At 44.0% G+C, this 18,138-nt stretch overlaps 1 protein-coding gene across 1 annotated transcript in view; it reads left to right on the forward strand.

Moving 5' to 3' along the window:
* The first annotated feature begins 770 nt into the window (after positions 1 to 770).
* rnf213a (ring finger protein 213a) overlaps positions 771 to 18,138 on the forward strand; it is a 237,406-nt gene continuing 220,038 nt past the window's right edge. The window contains exons 1-2 of the mRNA XM_068058651.1: positions 771 to 907; positions 1,734 to 1,853. Coding sequence (XP_067914752.1) covers positions 1,736 to 1,853 — 118 coding nt within the window. The 5' untranslated portion in view covers positions 771 to 907; positions 1,734 to 1,735. The remainder of the gene's footprint in view (positions 908 to 1,733; positions 1,854 to 18,138) is intronic.

Below are 18,138 nucleotides of genomic sequence, written 5' to 3' on the forward strand. Positions count from 1 at the left end.
CCGAGGCATAGAATATAAGAGCAGGGAGGTTATGATGGAGCTGTATAAAATGCTAGTACGGCCACAGCTGGAGTACTGTGTACAGTTCTGGGCACCACACTTTCGGAAGAATGTGATTGCACTGGAGAGGGTGCAGAGGAGATACACTAGGATGTTGCCTGGGCTGGAGCATTTCAGCTATGAAGAGAGACTGAACAGGCTAGGGTTGTTTTCCTTAAGAGCAGAGAAGGCTGAGGGGAGATATGATTGAGGTATACAAAATTATGAGGGGCATTGATAGATTAGATAGGAAGAAACTTTTTTCCTTAGCGGAGGGGTCAATAACCAGGGGGCAGAGATTTAAGGCAACGGGCAGGAGGTTAAGAAGTGATTTGAGAATAAAAATTTCACCCAGAGAGTGTTTGGAATCTGGAACCCACTGCCTGAAGGGTTGGTAGACGGAGGAATCCTCACAACATTTAAGTATTTAGATGAGCACTTGAAATGCCATAGCATATAAGGCTACGGGCCAAGTGCTGGAAAATGGGATTAGAATAGTTAGGTGCGTGATGGCCGGCACAGACACGATGGGCCTGTTTCTGTACTGTATATCTCTATGAGATGCAAACATCTGAATTTCCCCTTTTTCTGCTGGGTGATGAAGTGAAAACGGTCGTGTTCCAAATTCCAGTTATACAGTCGTTTCCTCGCAGGTGACGTTCCGAAAATGAAAGTAAAGTAGCATTTCGTGATGAAACGAAACTTATCTTGTCTCTTGCAGTCAGTAAGCGGCCAGAGCTGCAGTGAGAGGTGCGCTTGGTCTTGGGCAGAGACTGAGAGCTGCAACTTTCGCAAAGTATTTTGCAACTCTGAAAATACACTGGAGACAGATTCCTGCTCAGCAGCCGGCGTCAGGCTGCTCCGCCAGGTGGGTTTTTATAAACATAAAAAACATCTTATTTGTTTTGCATGAATAATCTGATCGCCAGGTTTAAGCTTAAAGTTGTCGGGATACCTGCTGAGGCCAAGCGCAGTAATTTAAATCACGATAAATTTCAGCCTCAACAAACCGCGCACCCGTTCAATCCTCCAGCCCGGATCGTGACGCGCTTGCGCATACACGACTTTCCCCCCTCCTCTTCCGGGAATGGATTGATTGTGCCGGTGTGCGCCGTCTGCGCATGCGCCCACGGTTATAGGGTGTTGTCCTTTTCCCCCGCCCCCCTTCCCGAAGAGGATTGCGCAGGTGCGCGCCGGCCGCGTTTGCGCATGCGCCTGTAGGGCGCCGTCATATTTTCCCGCCCCCTCCCGAAGAGGATTGCGCAGGTGTGCGCCGGGCGAGTCTGTGCTTGCGTATGATGCTGTGGTACATAGAGTTTTGCCCCAGTTGCCCGGCATCTTTTTCATCGCTTTGTTATTATTTGGGAGTGTTATTATTCAGTCAATGTCTCCTGTCTGGTGTCCCGCCCGCGGGTGAATGGGTGGCGGTTAGTTCGGGCCGGTAGCGGTGCCTGACTCTAATGGTTTTATGAAGGGCAGCAAGGCCACGCCCCTCCTCACCAATAATAAACAGACAAGTGTGTGCGTACATTTTAATGTAGAGGCCGCGCTTAGTAAATAGCGGGTCAAAAGGGGAAAAAATTACAAAGAAAACAGAGTAAATCTTTCAAAAGTCTGCTTTCTGAAGGCCGATGTTAGGCGGGATGCTGCTGGAGTTCTTGTTGGGTTTCACTGTTTGTTCTTGCGCCTGATAGAGATGGACACCGAGTGGTTGAAGATGAAATGCCACCGTTGTGCCCATGTTACTATGGAGAAAGCACCCAAATTCTGCAGCGAATGTGGAACCAGACTGATAGAAAACGTTGTGGAGAATGGTAAGGATTAGGAAAGAGAATCATTGCTGTTGAGAAAGAAATTACTTTTTTTTGTCTATATGGCCTCAGTCCTTTCTATCTCTGTAATCTCAAACCTCTCTGACTCTCTCACCTCTCTTTCTACTTTCAAGACGTTCCTTAAAACATACCTCTTTGATCAATCTGAATGTCGGCAATTCTCTATCCCAGAGAGTTGTGGAGGCTAGATCACTGAAAGTATTTAAAGAGGAGGTGGATAGACTTTTGAAATATCTGGAATATAAGAAGCTGGCACAAAAGAGGAGTTGAGGTCTGGGGCAGATCAGCCATGATCTAATTGAATGTTGGGGCAGGCTTGAGGGGCCAAATGGCCTACTCCTGCTTGTTTTTCTTATATAATCTTTTGGCTGTCTGCCCTAATATTGCGTTACCTTTACTTGGTGTCAAATTTTGCTTTATAATATTGCTGTGAAGCAACTTGGGATGTTAAAGTGCTACAGAAATGCAAGTTGTTTCTGTTTAATCTCCTCCAGCCCCACAACCCTCTAATTCTGACCTGTTGCTCATTCCTGATTTTAATTGCAGCATCATTAGTGGCTATGCCTTCAGTTGCCTAGGCCCTAAACTCTGGAATTCCTTCCCTAAACCTCTCTACCGTTCTTTCTTTCTCTGTGAGGCTCCTCAACATCAACCTCTGACCAAGCTTTTAGTCACCTGCCCTAATATGTTTGTGGTTAATTTTTGCTTTATAATGCTCCTGTGAAGTACCTTGGGATGTTTCATTATGTTAAAGGTGCTATATAAATAAGTTATTGTTGACATTGACATCTTTTAGTTTTGCTTTGATGAATAAGGGGTTCAAAAACTGCTTTGTTCACACACAACTGCCCTCGTTTATTTTGAACTAATAGTTCTGAATAAAGAGTCCCATTCATTTCAAATATTAATCTTTTGTGACAAAAGCAAAATATTGTGGATGCTGGAAATATGAAATGAAACAGAAAATATTGGAAATACTCAACAGGTCAGACATCATCTCTGGAGAGAGAAACAGAGTTAATGTTTCCAGCCTGTGACCCTTCAGAATTGGGAAAAGTTAGAAATGTAAAAGGTTTTGAACAAGTGAAAGTGGGGAGGGTGGGAAAAGGAAAGAGGATAGGAGAGATTAGATGACAAAAGTTTTCATAGTGCAAGGCTAAAGGGAGTGGTTATGGGGTAAGTAAAGAAAATCTTTTGGAATCTGATTGAATTCATATTTGCTGCTTTGAAGTTTACACACAATTATTTAAATTTACTTCATTTTTTTTTCAGGAAGTTATTTCTTTCCTCTGGTTCAAATTGGAGAGTATGCTGGAAACCTTTGGAGAGAATTAGAGAGTTAATGCCTAGCCATAGGTTTCTTTTCTTTTTCTTCTTGGGCCTCCTTATCTCGAGAGACAATGGATACGCGCCTGGAGGTGGTCAGTGGTTTGTGAAGCAGCGCCTGTAGTGGCTATAAAGGCCAATTCTAGAGTGACAGGCTCTTCCACAGGTGCTGCAGAGAAATTTGTTTGTCGGGGCTGTTACACAGTTGGCTCTCCCCTTGCGCCTCTGTCTTTTTTCCTGCCAACTACTAAGTCTCTTCAACTCGCCACATTTTAGCCCTGTCTTTATGGCTGCCCGCCAGCTCTGGCGAACGCTGGCAACTGACTCCCACGACTTGTGATCAATGTCACAAGATTTCATGTCGCGCTTGGAGACGTCTTTATAGCGGAGACATGGACGGCCGGTGGGTCTGATACCAGTGGCGAGCTTGCTGTACAATGTGTCTTTGGGGATCCTGCCATCTTCCATGCGGCTCACATGGCCAAGCCATCTCAAGCGCCGCTGACTCAGTAGTGTGTACAAGCTGGGGATGTTGGCCGCTTCGAGGACTTCTGTGTTGGAGATACGCTCCTGCCACCTGATGCCAAGTATTCTCTGGAGGCAGCGAAGATGGAATGAATTGAGACGTCACTCTTGGCTGGCATACGTTGTCCAGGCCTCGCTGCCATAGAGCAAGGTACTGAGGACACAGGCCTGATACACTCGGACTTTTGTGTTCCGTGTCAGTGCGCCATTTTCCCACACTCGCTTGGCCAGTCTGGACATAGCAGTGGAAGCCTTACCCATGTGCTTGTTGATTTCTGCATCTAGAGACAGGTTACTGGTGATAGTTGAGCCTAGGTAGGTGAACTCTTGAACCACTTCTCGAGCGTGGTCGCCAATATTGATGGATGGAGCATTTCTGACGTCCTGCCCCATGATGTTAGTTTTCTTGAGGCTGATGGTTAGGCCAAATTCATTGCAGGCAGCCACAAACCTGTCCATGAGACTCTGCAGGCACTCTTCAGTGTGAGATGTTAAAGCAGCATCGTCAGCAAAGAGGAGTTCCCTGATGAGGACTTTCCGTACTTTGGACTTCGCTCTTAGACGGGCAAGGTTGAACAACCTGCCCCCTGATCTTGTGTGGAGGAAAATTCCTCCTTCAGAGGACTTGAACGCATGTGAAAGCAGCAGGGAGAAGAAAATCCCAAAAAGTGTGGGTGCGAGAACACAGCCCTGTTTCACACCACTCGGGACAGGAAAGGACTCTGATGAGGAGCCACCATGTTGAATTGTGCCTTTCATATTGTCATGGAATGAGGTGATACTTAGTAGCTTTGGTGGGCATCCAATCTTTTCTAGTAGTCTGAAGAGACCACGTCTGCTGACAAGGTCAAAGGCTTTGGTGAGATCAATGAAAGCAGCGTGGAGGGGCATCTGTTGTTCACGGCATTTCTCCTGTATCTGACGAAGGGAGAACAGCATGTCAACAGTCGATCTCTCTGCACGAAAGCCACACTGTGCCTCAGGGTAGACGCGCTCGGCCAGCTTCTGGAGCCTGATCAGAGCGACTCGAGCAAAGACTTTCCCCACTATGCTGAGCAGGGAGATTCCACGGTAGTTGTTGCAGTCACCGCGGTCACCTTTGTTTTTATAGAGGGTGATGATATTGGCATCGCGCATGTCCTGGGGTACTGCTCCCTCATCCCAGCACAGGCATAGCAGTTCATGTAGTGCTGAGAGTATAGCAGGCTTGGCACTCTTGATTATTTCAGGGGTAATGCTGTCCTTCCCAGGGGCTTTTCCGCTGGCTAGAGAATCAATGGCATCACTGAGTTCCGATTTGGTTGGCTGTATGTCCAGCTCATCCATGACTGGTAGAGGCTGGGCTGCATTGAGGGCAGTCTCAGTGACCGCATTCTCCCTGGAGTACAGTTCTAGGTAGTGCTCAATCCAGCGGTCCATTTGTTTGTGTTGGTCAGTGATTATGTCCCCTAGTCATAGGTTAGTGTAGTGCTATTTTGCTGCCTTCTGAAGGCATACAGTAAGTAAGGCAAAGAGGGTTCTCTGTTTAATTTCTGGGTATGTTGTGAATTTATCTGGACAAGTGAGAACACACTGGAAAATTGGGAATGGGTACTCACTTCGAGAGAACTGAGCTCAGGAAATTTCCTTTTTCAAAAAAGGAACAAAAGTGGTGGAGAAGTTTTTAAAAAAAATTGTAACTGAGAATGATGTATAAAATAAATTTGTTCTTATGAATTAAAGTAGTAACAACTCAGAAGTTCATTTAATTGATCTAGTTACCAAGTTTGTTTATGGTGATTTTGACACATTACATACAGAACATCCCAACTGTGCTAACTTGCTAGCAATGTTGAAGCTACATTCTGCTCCACTAGTAAATCTAGAAAGTTTCTTGCATCATTTTATCTTCCTCTAGTGCAAGTTTTTGATAGAGTTCCTCAGACAGTTAGTCTCATTCCCCCACCCCATTTACAGTTCGGTCTTTTTCCTACAGTCCCACTGTGAAACTGTGATGTCCTGTTTCATAAAAAGCAAAAAAACTGCAAATAAGTAGAAATCAGAAGCAAAATGACGAATGTATTCCAAGATATGCTTTCAATTTACAGCAAATTCACTGCAACCAGAAATGTGGATTTGTATTATAACTGTCTGAGAACTGTACTCTCGGGAAAATGTTGTCACTGAGACCGCCCTCAATGCAGCCCAGTCTCTGCCAGTCGTGGATGAGCTGGGCGTACAGCCAACAAAATCTGAACTCAGTGATGCCATTGATTCTCCAGCCAGCGGAAAAGCCCCTGGGAAGGACGACATTACCCCTGAAATAATCAAGAGTGCCAAGCCTGCTATACTTTCAGCACTGTACGAACTTCTTTACCTGTGCTGGACGAGGGAGCAGTACCACAGGACATGCGCGATGCCAATATCATCACCCTCTATAAGAACAAGAGTGACCGCGGTGACTGCAACAAACTATCGTGGAATCTCCCTGCTCAGCATAGTGGGGAAAGTCTTCGCTCGAGTCGCTTTAAACAGGCTCCAGAAGCTGGCTGAGCGTGTCTACCCTGAGGCACAGTGTGGCTTTCGAGCAGAGAGATTCACCATTGACATGCTGTTCTCCCTTCGCCAGCTACAGGAGAAATGCCGTGAACAACAGATGCCCCTCCACATTGCTTTCATTGATCTCGCCAAAGCCTTTGACCTTGTCAGCAGACGTGGTCTCTTCAGACTACTAGAAAAGATTGGATGCCCACCAAAGCTACTACGTATCATCACCTCATTCCATGACAATATGAAAGGCACAATTCAGCATAGCGGCGCCTCATCAGACCCCTTTCCTATCCTGAGTGGCGTGAAACAGGGCTGTGTTCTCGCACCTACACTGTTTGGGATCATCTCCCTGTTGCTCTCATATGCGTTCAAGTTTTCAGAAGAAGGAATTTTCCTCCATACAAGATCAAGTGGCAGGTTGTTCAACCTTGCCCGTCGAAGAGCGAAGACCAAAGTACGGAAAGTTCTCATTTATTTATTTAGAGATACAGCACTGAAACAGGCCTTTCAGCCCACCGAGTCTGTGCTGACCATCAACCACCCATTTATACTAATCCTACACTAATCCCATATCCCTACCACATCCCCACCTGTCCCCTTATTCCCCTCCCTACACTTTCTTTTGGGCCTCCTTATCTCGAGAGACAATGAATACGCGCCTGGAGGTGGTCAGTGGTTTGTGAAGCAGCGCCTGGAGTGGCTATAAAGGCCAATTCTGGAGTGACAGGCTCTTCCACAGATGCTGCAGAGAAATTTGTACACTAGGGGCAATTTATAATGGCCAATTTACCTATCAACCTGCAAGTCTTTGGCTGTGGGAGGAAACCGGAGCACCCGGCGAAAACCCACGCAGACACAGGGAGAACTTGCAAACTCCGCACAGGCAGTACCCAGAATTGAACCCAGGTCGTTGGAGCTGTGAGACTGCGGTGCTAACCACTGCGCCACTGTGTCGCCCTCATCAGGGAACTTCTCTTTGCTGACGATGCTGCATTAACATCTCACACTGAAGAGTGTCTGCAGAGACTCATCGACAGATTTGTGGCTGCCTGCACCGAATTTGGCCTAACCATCAGACTCAAGAAAACGAACATCATGGGACTGGACGTCGCAAATGCGCCATCCATAAATATCGGCGACCACACTCTGGAAGTGGTGGTTCAAGAGTTCACCTACCTGGGCTCAACTATCACCAGTAACCTGTCTCTCGATGCAGAAATAAACAAGCGCATGGGAAAGGCTTCCACTGCTATGTCCAGACTGGCCAAGAGAGTGTGGGAACGTGGCGCACTGACACAGAGCACAAAAGTCCGAGTGTATCAAGCTTGTGCCCTCAGTACCTTGCTCTATGGCAGCGAGGCCTGGACAACGTACGTCAGCCAAGAGCGACGTCTCAATTCATTCCATCTTCGCTGCCTCCGGAGAATCCTTGGCATCAGGTAGCAGGACCGTATCTCCTATACAGAAGTCCTCGAGGCGGCCAACATCCCCAGCATATACACCCTACTAAGCCAGCGGCGCCTGAGATGGCAGGATCCCCAAGGACACATTGTACAGCAAGCTTGTCACTGTTATCAGACCCACTGGCCGTCCTTGTCTCCGCTTTAAAGACGTCCGCAAATGCGACATGAAGTCCTGTGACATTGATCACAAGTCGTGGGCGTCAGTTGCCAGCGTTCGCCAGAGCTGGCGGGCATAAAGGCGGGGCTAAAGCGTGGCGAGTTGAAGAGACTTAGCAGTTGGCAGGAAAAAAGTCAGAAGCGCAAGGAGAGAGCCAATTGTGTAACAGCCCTGTCAACCAATTCTATCTGCAGCACCTGTGGAAGAGTCTGCCACTCTAGAATTGGCCTTTAAAGCCATTCCGGGCGCTGCTTCACTGACCACCTCCAGGCGCTTACCCATTGTATCTCGAGACAAGGAGGCCGAAGAAGAGTGGAATGAATAAAACAAGACCTTCCAAAGTCAACTTTCGCATCGATCAAGTGTGAATGTCAAGGACAAGGAGTGCCTCTAGTAGCCAGAAGGTGGTCTTTCTCTGGTGTTAACCAGCCATCTTAAAGTTAAATCTGCCTTGGTTTACACAAACCTTGTTCATTGTCATGATAGGAATAGCGTTTGGACATTCAGCCCCTCCGTGTCGAACTTTAGATCAATATTTACCCTTGTGAATTGTTACGCCAGTTTTTTCAATTCAATGTTGCTGTCATCTATCACACTGTAGTTGCAGGCTTGGCACTAGGTGGCTTTATAGAACAAGTTGCTGAATTATTTGTCGCAACTTAGTTGCCATCTTGGATCTACAAAAGTCTTCCAGGCATTGATTGGGGCAACGTCAGGGACAGTATACGAGTACACATTAAAAGTCTTGCAAATTTGCTCACTTCCTCTTATTCTAATGGATACTTCTGTACCACCATTCCATCATACCTTTTACATAGTATTTACAGCACAGAAGCGGGCCATTTGGCCCAATGATCTATGGTGTGTATGATGCAAACGCGCCTTCTCCCATGCTTCTTCTGTTAACCCGTTAACAAGGGTAGTTGTTATGGGGGACTTTAACTTTCCAAATATCGACTGGAAATATTATAGTTTGAGTACTTTAGATGGGTCAGTTTTTGTCCAGTGTGTGCAGGAAGGTTTTCTGACACAGTATGTAGACAGGCCAAACAGGGGCGATGCCATATTGGATTTGGTACTGGGAAATGAACCCGGCCAGGTGTTAGATTTAGATGTAGGTGAGCACTTTGGTGATAGTGATCACAATTCAGTTAGGTTTACCTTAGCGATGGGCAGGGACAGGTATATACCGCAGGGCAAAAATTATAGCTGGGGGAAAGGAAATTATGATGCGATTAGGCAAGATTTGGGATGCGTAGGATGGGGAAGGAAACTGCAGGGGATGGGAACAATCGAAATGTGGAGCTTATTCAAGGAGCAGCTACTGTGTGTCCTTGATAAGTATGTACCTGTCAGGCAGGGAGGAAGTTGTCGAGCGAGGGAGCCGTGGTTTACTAAAGAAATTGAAGCGCTTGTCAAGAGGAAGAAGAAGGCTTATGTTAGAATGAGACGTGAAGGCTCAGTTAGGGCGCTTGAGAGCTACAAGCTAGCCAGGAAGGATCTAAAGCGAGAGCTAAGAAGAGCAAGGAGAGGACACGAGAAGTCATTGGCGGATAGGATCAGAGAAAACCCTAAGGCTTTCTATAGGTATATCGGGAATAAAAGAATGACGAGTTAGATTAGGGCCAATCAAGGATTGTAGTGGGAAGTTGTGTGTGGAATCAGAGGAGATAGGGGAAGTGTTAAATGAATATTTTGCGTCAGTATTTACAGTAGAGAAAGAAAATGTTGTTGAGAATACTGAGATTCAGGCTACTAGACTAGATGGGATTGAGGTTCACAAGGAGGAGGTGTTATTAATTTTGGAAAGTGTGAAAATAGATAAGTCCCCTGGGCCAGATGGGATTTATCCTAGGATTCTCTGGGAAGCCAGGGAGGAGATTGCAGAGCCTTTGTCCTTGATCTTTATGTCGTCATTGTCGACAGGAATAGTGCCGGAAGACTGGAGGATAGCAAATGTTGTCCCCTTGTTCAAGAAGGGGAGTAGAGACAGCCCTGGTAATTATAGACCTGTGAGCCTTACTTCGGTTGTGGGTAAAATGTTGGAAAAGGTTCTAAGAGACAGGATTTCTAATCATCTTGAAAAGAATAAGTTCATTAGAGATAGTCAGCACGGTTTTGTGACGGGTAGGTCGTGCCTCACAAACCTTATTGAGTTTTTCGAGAAGGTGACCAAACCGGTGGATGAGGGTAAAGCAGTGGATGTGGTGTATATGGATTTCAGTAAGGCGTTTGATAAGGTTCCCCACGGTAGGCTATTGCAGAAAATACGGAAGTATGGAGTTGAAGGTGATTTAGAGCTTTGGATCAGAAATTGGCTAGCTGAAAGAAGACAGAGGGTGGTGGTTGATGGCAAATGTTCATCCTGGAGTTTAGTTACTCGTGGTGTACCACAAGGATCTGTTTTGGGGCCATTGCTGTTTGTCATTTTTATAAATGACCTGGAAGAGGGTGTAGAAGGGTGGGTTAGTAAATTTGCGGATGACACGAAGGTCGGTGGAGTTGTGGATAGTGCCGAAGGATGTTGTAGGGGACAGAGGGACATAGATAGGCTGCAGAGCTGGGCTGAGAGATGGCAAATGGAGTTTAATGCGGAAAAGTGCGAGGTGATTCACTTTGGAAGGAGTAACAGGAATGCAGAGTACTGGGCTAATGGGAAGATTCTTGGTAGTGTAGATGAACAGAGAGATCTTGGTGTCCAGATGCATAAATCCCTGAAGGTTGCTACCCAGGTTAATAGGGCTGTTAAGAAGGCATATGGTGTGTTAGCTTTTATTAGTAGGGGGATCGAGTTTCGGAGCCACGAGGTCATGTTGCAGCTGTACAAAACTCTGGTGAGACCGCACCTGGAGTATTGCGTGCAGTTCTGGGTACCGCATTATAGGAAGGATGTGGAAGCTATGGAAAGGGTGCAGAGGAGATTTACTAGGATGTTGCCTGGTATGGAGGGAAGGTCTTACGAGGAAAGGCTGAGGGACTTGAGGTTGTTTTCGTTGGAGAGAAGGAGGAGGAGGTGACTTAATAGAGACATATAAGATAATCAGAGGGTTAGATAGGGTGGATAGTGAGCGTCTTTTTCCTCGGATGGTGATGGCAAACACGAGGGGAGATAGCTTCAAGTTGAGGGGTGATAGATATAGGACAGATGTGAGAGGTAGTTTCTTTACTCAGAGTAGTAAGGGTGAGGAACGTCCTGCCTGCAGCAGTAGTAGATTCGCCAACTTTAAGGGCATTTAAGTGGTCATTGGATAGACATATGGATGAAAATGGAATAGTGTAGGTCAGATGGTTTCACAGGTCGGCGCAACATTGAGGGCCGAAGGGCCTGTACTGCGCTGTAATGTTCTAATTCTAATTTCCGTTTATTTGTTACTCCCTTATCTGTTTACCTAGCTTCCCTTAAATGTTAGTTGTCTCACTTACTTGTGGTAGTAAGTTCCATACACTAACCACTCTCTGGGTAAAGAAGATTCTGCTGCATTCCCTATTGGATGTAATAGTGACTATCTTATTTATAGCCCCTAGTTCTGATGGTCTCCACAAGTGGAAACATCTTTCTACGTCTACCCTATCAAACCATTTCTTAATCTTAAAGACCTCTATCAGGAATCCCCTCAGTCTTCTCTTTTCTAGAGAACAGACACCAGCTTATTCAGTCTTTAATAGGTATAACATCTCAGTTCTTGTATCGTTCTAGTAAATCTTTTGAACCTTCTCCAGTGACTCTCTATCCTTTTACTAATAGAACCAGAGCTATTCAAGGTACTCCCGTGTGTGGTCTAAACAAAATTCTATACAAGTTTAACACAACTTCACTGCTTTCCATTTCTATTCCTCTAGAAATGGACCCCAGTGCTTTGTTTGCTTTTCATTGCCTTGTTAGTAGTTGAGGCAGAAACTGTAAACAATTGTGATTAGATTGGATAGGTAGATGAAAGGAAAGGGATGAAGGGATGTGGGAACAGGGCAGGTAAACATGATGAGAATTATTTGCTCATGGGAAGGGTAAATTCCATTCAGACTCCCAGAGCCTTCATCCTCTAGACACTTATTTTCCAAGGGGTATGTGACCTCCTTATTCTTCCTACAAAAATATACCACGTTACACTTAACTACATTGAAGTTGATTTGCAAGTTACATGTCCATTTTGCAAGTTTATTAATGTCTTCCTGTGTTTTGTCACAGTCCTCTATTAATTACATCCCCCAATTTGTTGGTGTCTGTAAATTTTGGAATTGTACTTCTGATTCCTGAGTCCAAATCATTTGTGCATTTATGCATATGGTGAACAACAACGATCCCAGTACTGATCCATGTGGAGCACTATGTTCCATGTTTTGTCAGCCTGAGTAACTAGCTTTAATCCCAACTATTATTTAGCCAGATTGCTATCTAATCTGCTACTTGTCCTCTGAATCCAGATGCTTTGACCTAACTCATCACTTTTTTCCTGTTTACTTTAATGGGGTCAGACGACTAGCGGAGCACCCAAAGCTCCACTTCATGGATGCTTGCAAGTGTGACATGAAGGCCCCAAATGTAAATTATCACACTTGGGAGTCACTAGCTGGTGAAAGAGGGAAATGGCAACACATCCTGTGGACTAGTGTGCACTACCACGATGACCAGTTGCTAAGCAGCTTGGCAACAGGTGCCAACGTCAAAACCAAAAACCCGCAGTGTTACTTGGCAGCTTCACGTGCAGCACTTGTGGCAGAACCTGCCTCTCAAGGATTGGCCTTCACAGCCATTACCAAAGGTGCACCAAGAGAAGTCATCCCACCTAAATGGATTGTTTGCTGCTTGTCCATTATCTTTTGTAGATGGAAGGATGCCAACTGTCAAAGCTGTGGCAATACTGCGTGTTTATACTTTCCTGTTATTTGGGGATAGGCCGTCTGTGGTTTTCTGAATCACAATTTATGGTCCTGTTGTGAGTCAGAAGTTGTAGCTGCAACAGCTCTTGCCATGCAATTTTTCCCAGTTTTACTCCTCCTCTGCTTGTTTTTTTACCCCACTCATTCTCCTGCAGCTTTGTTCAAGATCTGTTGCATCTTCTTTTCTCCTTGCCCCATTGGCTTTTTGTAGGGCCTCCGAGACATGATGAGGCTCGAAATAAATGCTAGGCCTTATTCTTCCAACCCTTATGCTAGTTTTGAGTGGCATTGGGAGAGATCTTGGTTAGGGAAAGGGGAATGTTGGGAATTGCATAGAAATTTACAGCACAGAAAAAGTCCATGCTAGTGTTCTTGTTCCACACGAGCCTCCTCCCACCTCTTCTTCTCACTTTTTCATATCAGCATAACCTTTTATGCTTTTCTCCCACATGTATGTTTCTAGCTTTTTCTTAAATGCATCTATGCTATTTACCTCACTACTCTGCGTGTTAGCACTTCTCCATATTCTCACTGCTCTCTGAGTAAAGGAGTTTTACTGAATTACCTGTTGGAGTTATTACTAACTACTTTATATTTATGATCCCTAGTTTTAGATTCTCCATAAGAGAAACATCTTCTCTGCTTCTACCCTATTGAACCCCTTCATGATTTTAAAAACCTCTCTCGGGTCACCCTTCAGTCTTTTCTTTTATAGAGACGACCTAAAGAGAAAGGGAAGATAGATGGCTATGAACAAAGTGCAAGACTTGTGAAGGGACAGGCTGTGGCACTCTGCACGAGTTACAGTTTACAGAGGGCAGAGGCCTCAATTTAAGAAAAATCCTGAGAACTGGCTTGGCACAAAACACGGCGAGATTTATAGCCAATAACACAAATTATTTGGAAACTTAAGTTTCAATTGGGCACAAACAAATAGCAGGCTATGTCTGCTTTATTACTATAGCAAAGGTGTTGTTAGAAATAGAAATTATTGTGTGATTGTAACAAATATCCACATTTTATTGGTTGTACATATAGTTTTAAACGCTAATGTAATCAAAGTTAATCTATATTTTTCAATTGTCAGTCCCTCGTGTTGAGGATGATTTTTCTTTGTGGATGGTTGGGTGAAAGTGAGATGTTAGTGTTGCTGTGGGTTTGCAGATGGCTTATGAGCACTATCTTAGCTTTGTAGGCTCTCCCATAGTGAGGACATTGGTTGTTGGCTGGTAGAGGTGCTGGCACGTTGTTGGCTTGAGTATCTGCCCTATCTATCCATTCCTTATGCTGTTCTCTCAGTGGCTGCTCCTGTTGATTGGAAGATCTTGACACCACTTTTGATGGATTGCCATTTTGCTTGTGATTGGGCATCTGCTTCCCATGTGTTGGTAATAGAGCTGACCTTCATGAAGGCTTTGAGATTGTCTTTGAAATGTTTCCTTTGGCTCTCGTGTTAACAGGCTCCCTGACATAGCTTTGAGTAGAGCGCCCGTTTGTGTCGTCGTGAGTCAGGCATTCTGATGACGTGTCGCGTTCATCTCAGCTGATGTGAGGTTATCATGGCCTCTATACTTAGCATATCTGTATCTTGGAGAATGCTCATGTTTGTTCTTTTGTTCTCCCACTTGATTTGAAAGAATGCGATCCATGTTCCAATTAATTTATCCATACACATGGATAAATCAAGTGTATTTTGAAATCTTGCTGCAATATTCTTATACACCATATTTTTATGCATTAGTCTTTTATACTGTTACAACTGACTGCTCCTGTCAAAGCCCCCAATCAAAATATACGATTCTGATTGTGGTAGGACCAATGCACTGTTAATTCATTCCTGTCGTTCCGCAGGTCGGCTAACATATCATTTAAAACTTTCCAAATTAAAGAGAGACCCAACCAAATTGTACCATCTATTAACCCCCGAATGAGGCTAACCAAACTTTTAAATCAACAAATTAACTCTTTAATTAGAACTAAATTCTTAAACACTAAGAAGATATAAACAGCATTTAAAATAGAAAAAATTTGAGGCCTTGCAAATTTACAGTCCAGTGTTGCTCGAAGTCCTCACAGGACGTTGCTTTCCTTCTCCAGTAAATTTCAACAATTAACGACTTGCAAATACTTTCAACAGAATCAATCTGACTTTAGAGTTTTTGAGGGATTAAAGATTGTCACAGTCTAACTTCCCTTTCTTCAATTTAAATTACCAGAGATCTCTGTTTTGGCTTAACTTTTTTTTAGAATTTTGAGAGATAATTGAACAGACTAAAATCCTATTCAGTTTATTTTTATTTATTTATTTTTTATTTATTTAGTGATACAGCACTGAAACAGGCCCTTCAGCCCACCGAGTCTGTGCCGACCAACAACCACCTATTTATACTAACCCTACAGTAATCCCATATTCCCTATCATCTACCTACACTAGGGGCAATTTACAATGGCCAATTTACCTATCACCTGCAAGTCTTTGGCTGTGGGAGGAAACCGGAGCACCCGGCAAAAACCCACGCGGTCACAGGGAGAACTTGCAAACTCCGCACAGGCAGTACCCAGAATTGAACCCGGGTCCCTGGAGCTGTGAGGCTGCGGTGCTAACCACTGCGCCACTGTGGTTGAGAGCTCTTTTTCAGGTGTCTGAACACCACAGCTGTGTCCTCTGTGTCTGTGTTCTGCCAGCACAAACTGTCTTCCTAACAGCCAGTTCAAAACTGAATTGTAACAAATGTATTGCATCAGGCTTACTCCCAGTGGCTGTTTCTAAGGCAACGAAAATGCACCTTCCTAAAACTCCTAAGGCTTGCCGGCTCTTAAAGCAATACTGATCCCTTGCAAATCTTAAAGGCAAACCGCATATTCCGAAAAAAAAATACAGAACCATGACAATACATTAGTCCTTTTATACTTCCTAGTTGTTATATGAGCTCACTTCTAGTTTTGAGATTATGTAACTTACCACCTTAACTTTCTCATGGTTGAAAACATTATTGGCCTTTGATATTGTGATGACCAAGGTGGGAGGAGTGCACTGTTCATTGTAGTTTCACTTCTCCACTGGTCACAACATATATTGACATTTTTTCCCCACTTACCAGCACGATCAATTGTATACTCTATTTTTATCCCAGAATAAAACACACCAACCAGGTTTCTTTAATGAACAACAAAATTATCAGTTTATTATAAAACAAGTCTTAACTAGTAAAGAAGTAAAGCATAAATGCAGATTGAGACATTAAAGTTCTCTTTTTACTTTAGTTCCTCCCTCTCATTCATAGACACACACACTGGTTAACCAGACAAAAAAGGAACTTTTTTTAGAGCTTTATTACAGACAAAAAAAACCTTGTCTGAATACTTGCTCATTCTTGAAGAAAAAGCAGATGGGATATGTTGTGTTCCAAAACTGGCATATAGTCAGATCTCCGAGTCACTGGGATCTTTTAGAACAGTTCTTTTCAGGCGTCGTTGAGAATTAATTTAGCAGGCTTTTCTTCAAAGACAGGAGACTTGATGAGTTGATATAGTGGACTTCTCAGGGTCTTTTTAGAAAGGTGCAGGAAAACTGAGCTGGGTTGTGGTCTTCTCTCTTTCCTTGGGAATTCTGTTCTCTCCTTGGAAGTTCTGTCCCTTTTTATACAGTTCAACCCCAACTCAAAGCATTCAAAACCAAAACTGACAACAGGAGGTCAACCTTTTGACCTCCATCAATCTTGACCTGTCACTTCTTTGTAAACAACTTCTCCAGGTGTCCAAAGTTCTCTGTTGTTTTTTGAGCTGCAAGTCAGATGGTTTCCTGGAAAGGAGTGTTTTCCTCACAAGACCTCTCAGTGCCCCTTTTATAAAACATTTCCGGGAACTGTTTTTCAAAGTCAAGTGGCCTTTACATAAACTTTGGGGTTTTCAAAGGGGGTTAACATTTCTTCAATCTTTCAAAAATGAATCCTCAAAAATATATTTAACAAAACAGAGGCACTTTCGTAACAACAATTTCATTTTTAGGAGAACCATTTGTACAGATCTTTTTCTGGAAACCACATGATCTCAGATTTGGGATTCATGAATATCATATCCTGAATATCAGTGAAAAGCAGGATTCCTGGAAAACTCATGACTCTACTTCTTGTAATACATGTACCCCTTATCCCTAGAGAACAGAGTGACCATGTAATAGATAGTGCTGCCCCTAGGTGTCTGTCACTTTAAGAAAACAATGAGAAGGTGTTCATATGCATTGAGACTAATCAAAAGAACTGGGGAGGTTCATCTGGTTAGGGGTGTAAACTTCCAAGAAAGGGTTAAAAGACTATGCCCAGTAGTCTTTAGCACACAGTTTCTCAGAGGAAAGTAGTAAGAAATAAGACCAGAACTAGCGTCTATCTGTGTCCAAGCTGTTCCGGACAGTAAAGGCTGTGTGTGACTTGTAAACTATTGCCTGGTTGTTAAGTATAACTTTGTTACTTAATAAATCCTCTTAATTTGTTGCACCGGAACTACTAAATCTGCCAAATGTTTTGACTTGTCCAACGACCCAAATAAGGTTCAGAACTGCCCAGACCTTTACAGCACCTGTGGAGAGAAAAGCAGAGTTAATGTTTCAGGTCGATGACCTTTCATCAGAACATTTATTCTCAATCTTTCTTGCAGCAATGCTGCAGCGTACTACTGATAGGCTCCCCTCAGGTGTGCTAATAACTATTGCCCTGATGGTAAACTCTTTAACCTGAACCAGCCGAAGTCCAAATGGAGTTGACAACCATTTCTGTAATAGTTGACGTATTCACTGAAACCTACGAGAGCATGGGACATGTCCTGAACACCAGGAAGGCTAAAAGTCCTATACCAACCTACACCAAATGTATCAAATTCAGTGCCTTCAATTGAGATCCATGGTGAAGCATTAGAAAATGTCCTTCACTTGCCATATCTTGGAAGCTATATATCCCAAAAAGCTGACATTGCTGAAGAAGTACACGACTGACTCCAGTGTGCTAGCTCAGCCTATGGTAAGTTACGTACTCGAGTTTTCAAGAATCGTGATATCAGACCCAATACTAAACTCAAGCCTGTCGGGCAGTGGTTCCTCCCTCGCTTCTCTATGGTGCTGAAGCTTGGAAAACTACGTTTTGTGCTGTGTTTTTACAACACTGCTTGTTCACTCTCCGTCTAGGATACTGACAGACATTTATTGACATGGTAATTGATGAATTTAACGGTCCTGACAATCTCTTGGATGGGGTCATTTGTGCCTCTAGGCCTGCAGACATACAGAGTAGTTAAAATCTTGGCTTTCTAGGAGATTGTTTAAATGTAGCAGTGGGAACAAATTCCTGTCTAGGAGATCCCCTTATTTATACTATTCCTAATTGGGGAAAATTTCTTG

The sequence above is a fragment of the Heterodontus francisci genome, chromosome 26 (assembly GCF_036365525.1).
Source record: "Heterodontus francisci isolate sHetFra1 chromosome 26, sHetFra1.hap1, whole genome shotgun sequence".
NCBI classification, from domain to species: domain Eukaryota; kingdom Metazoa; phylum Chordata; class Chondrichthyes; order Heterodontiformes; family Heterodontidae; genus Heterodontus; species Heterodontus francisci.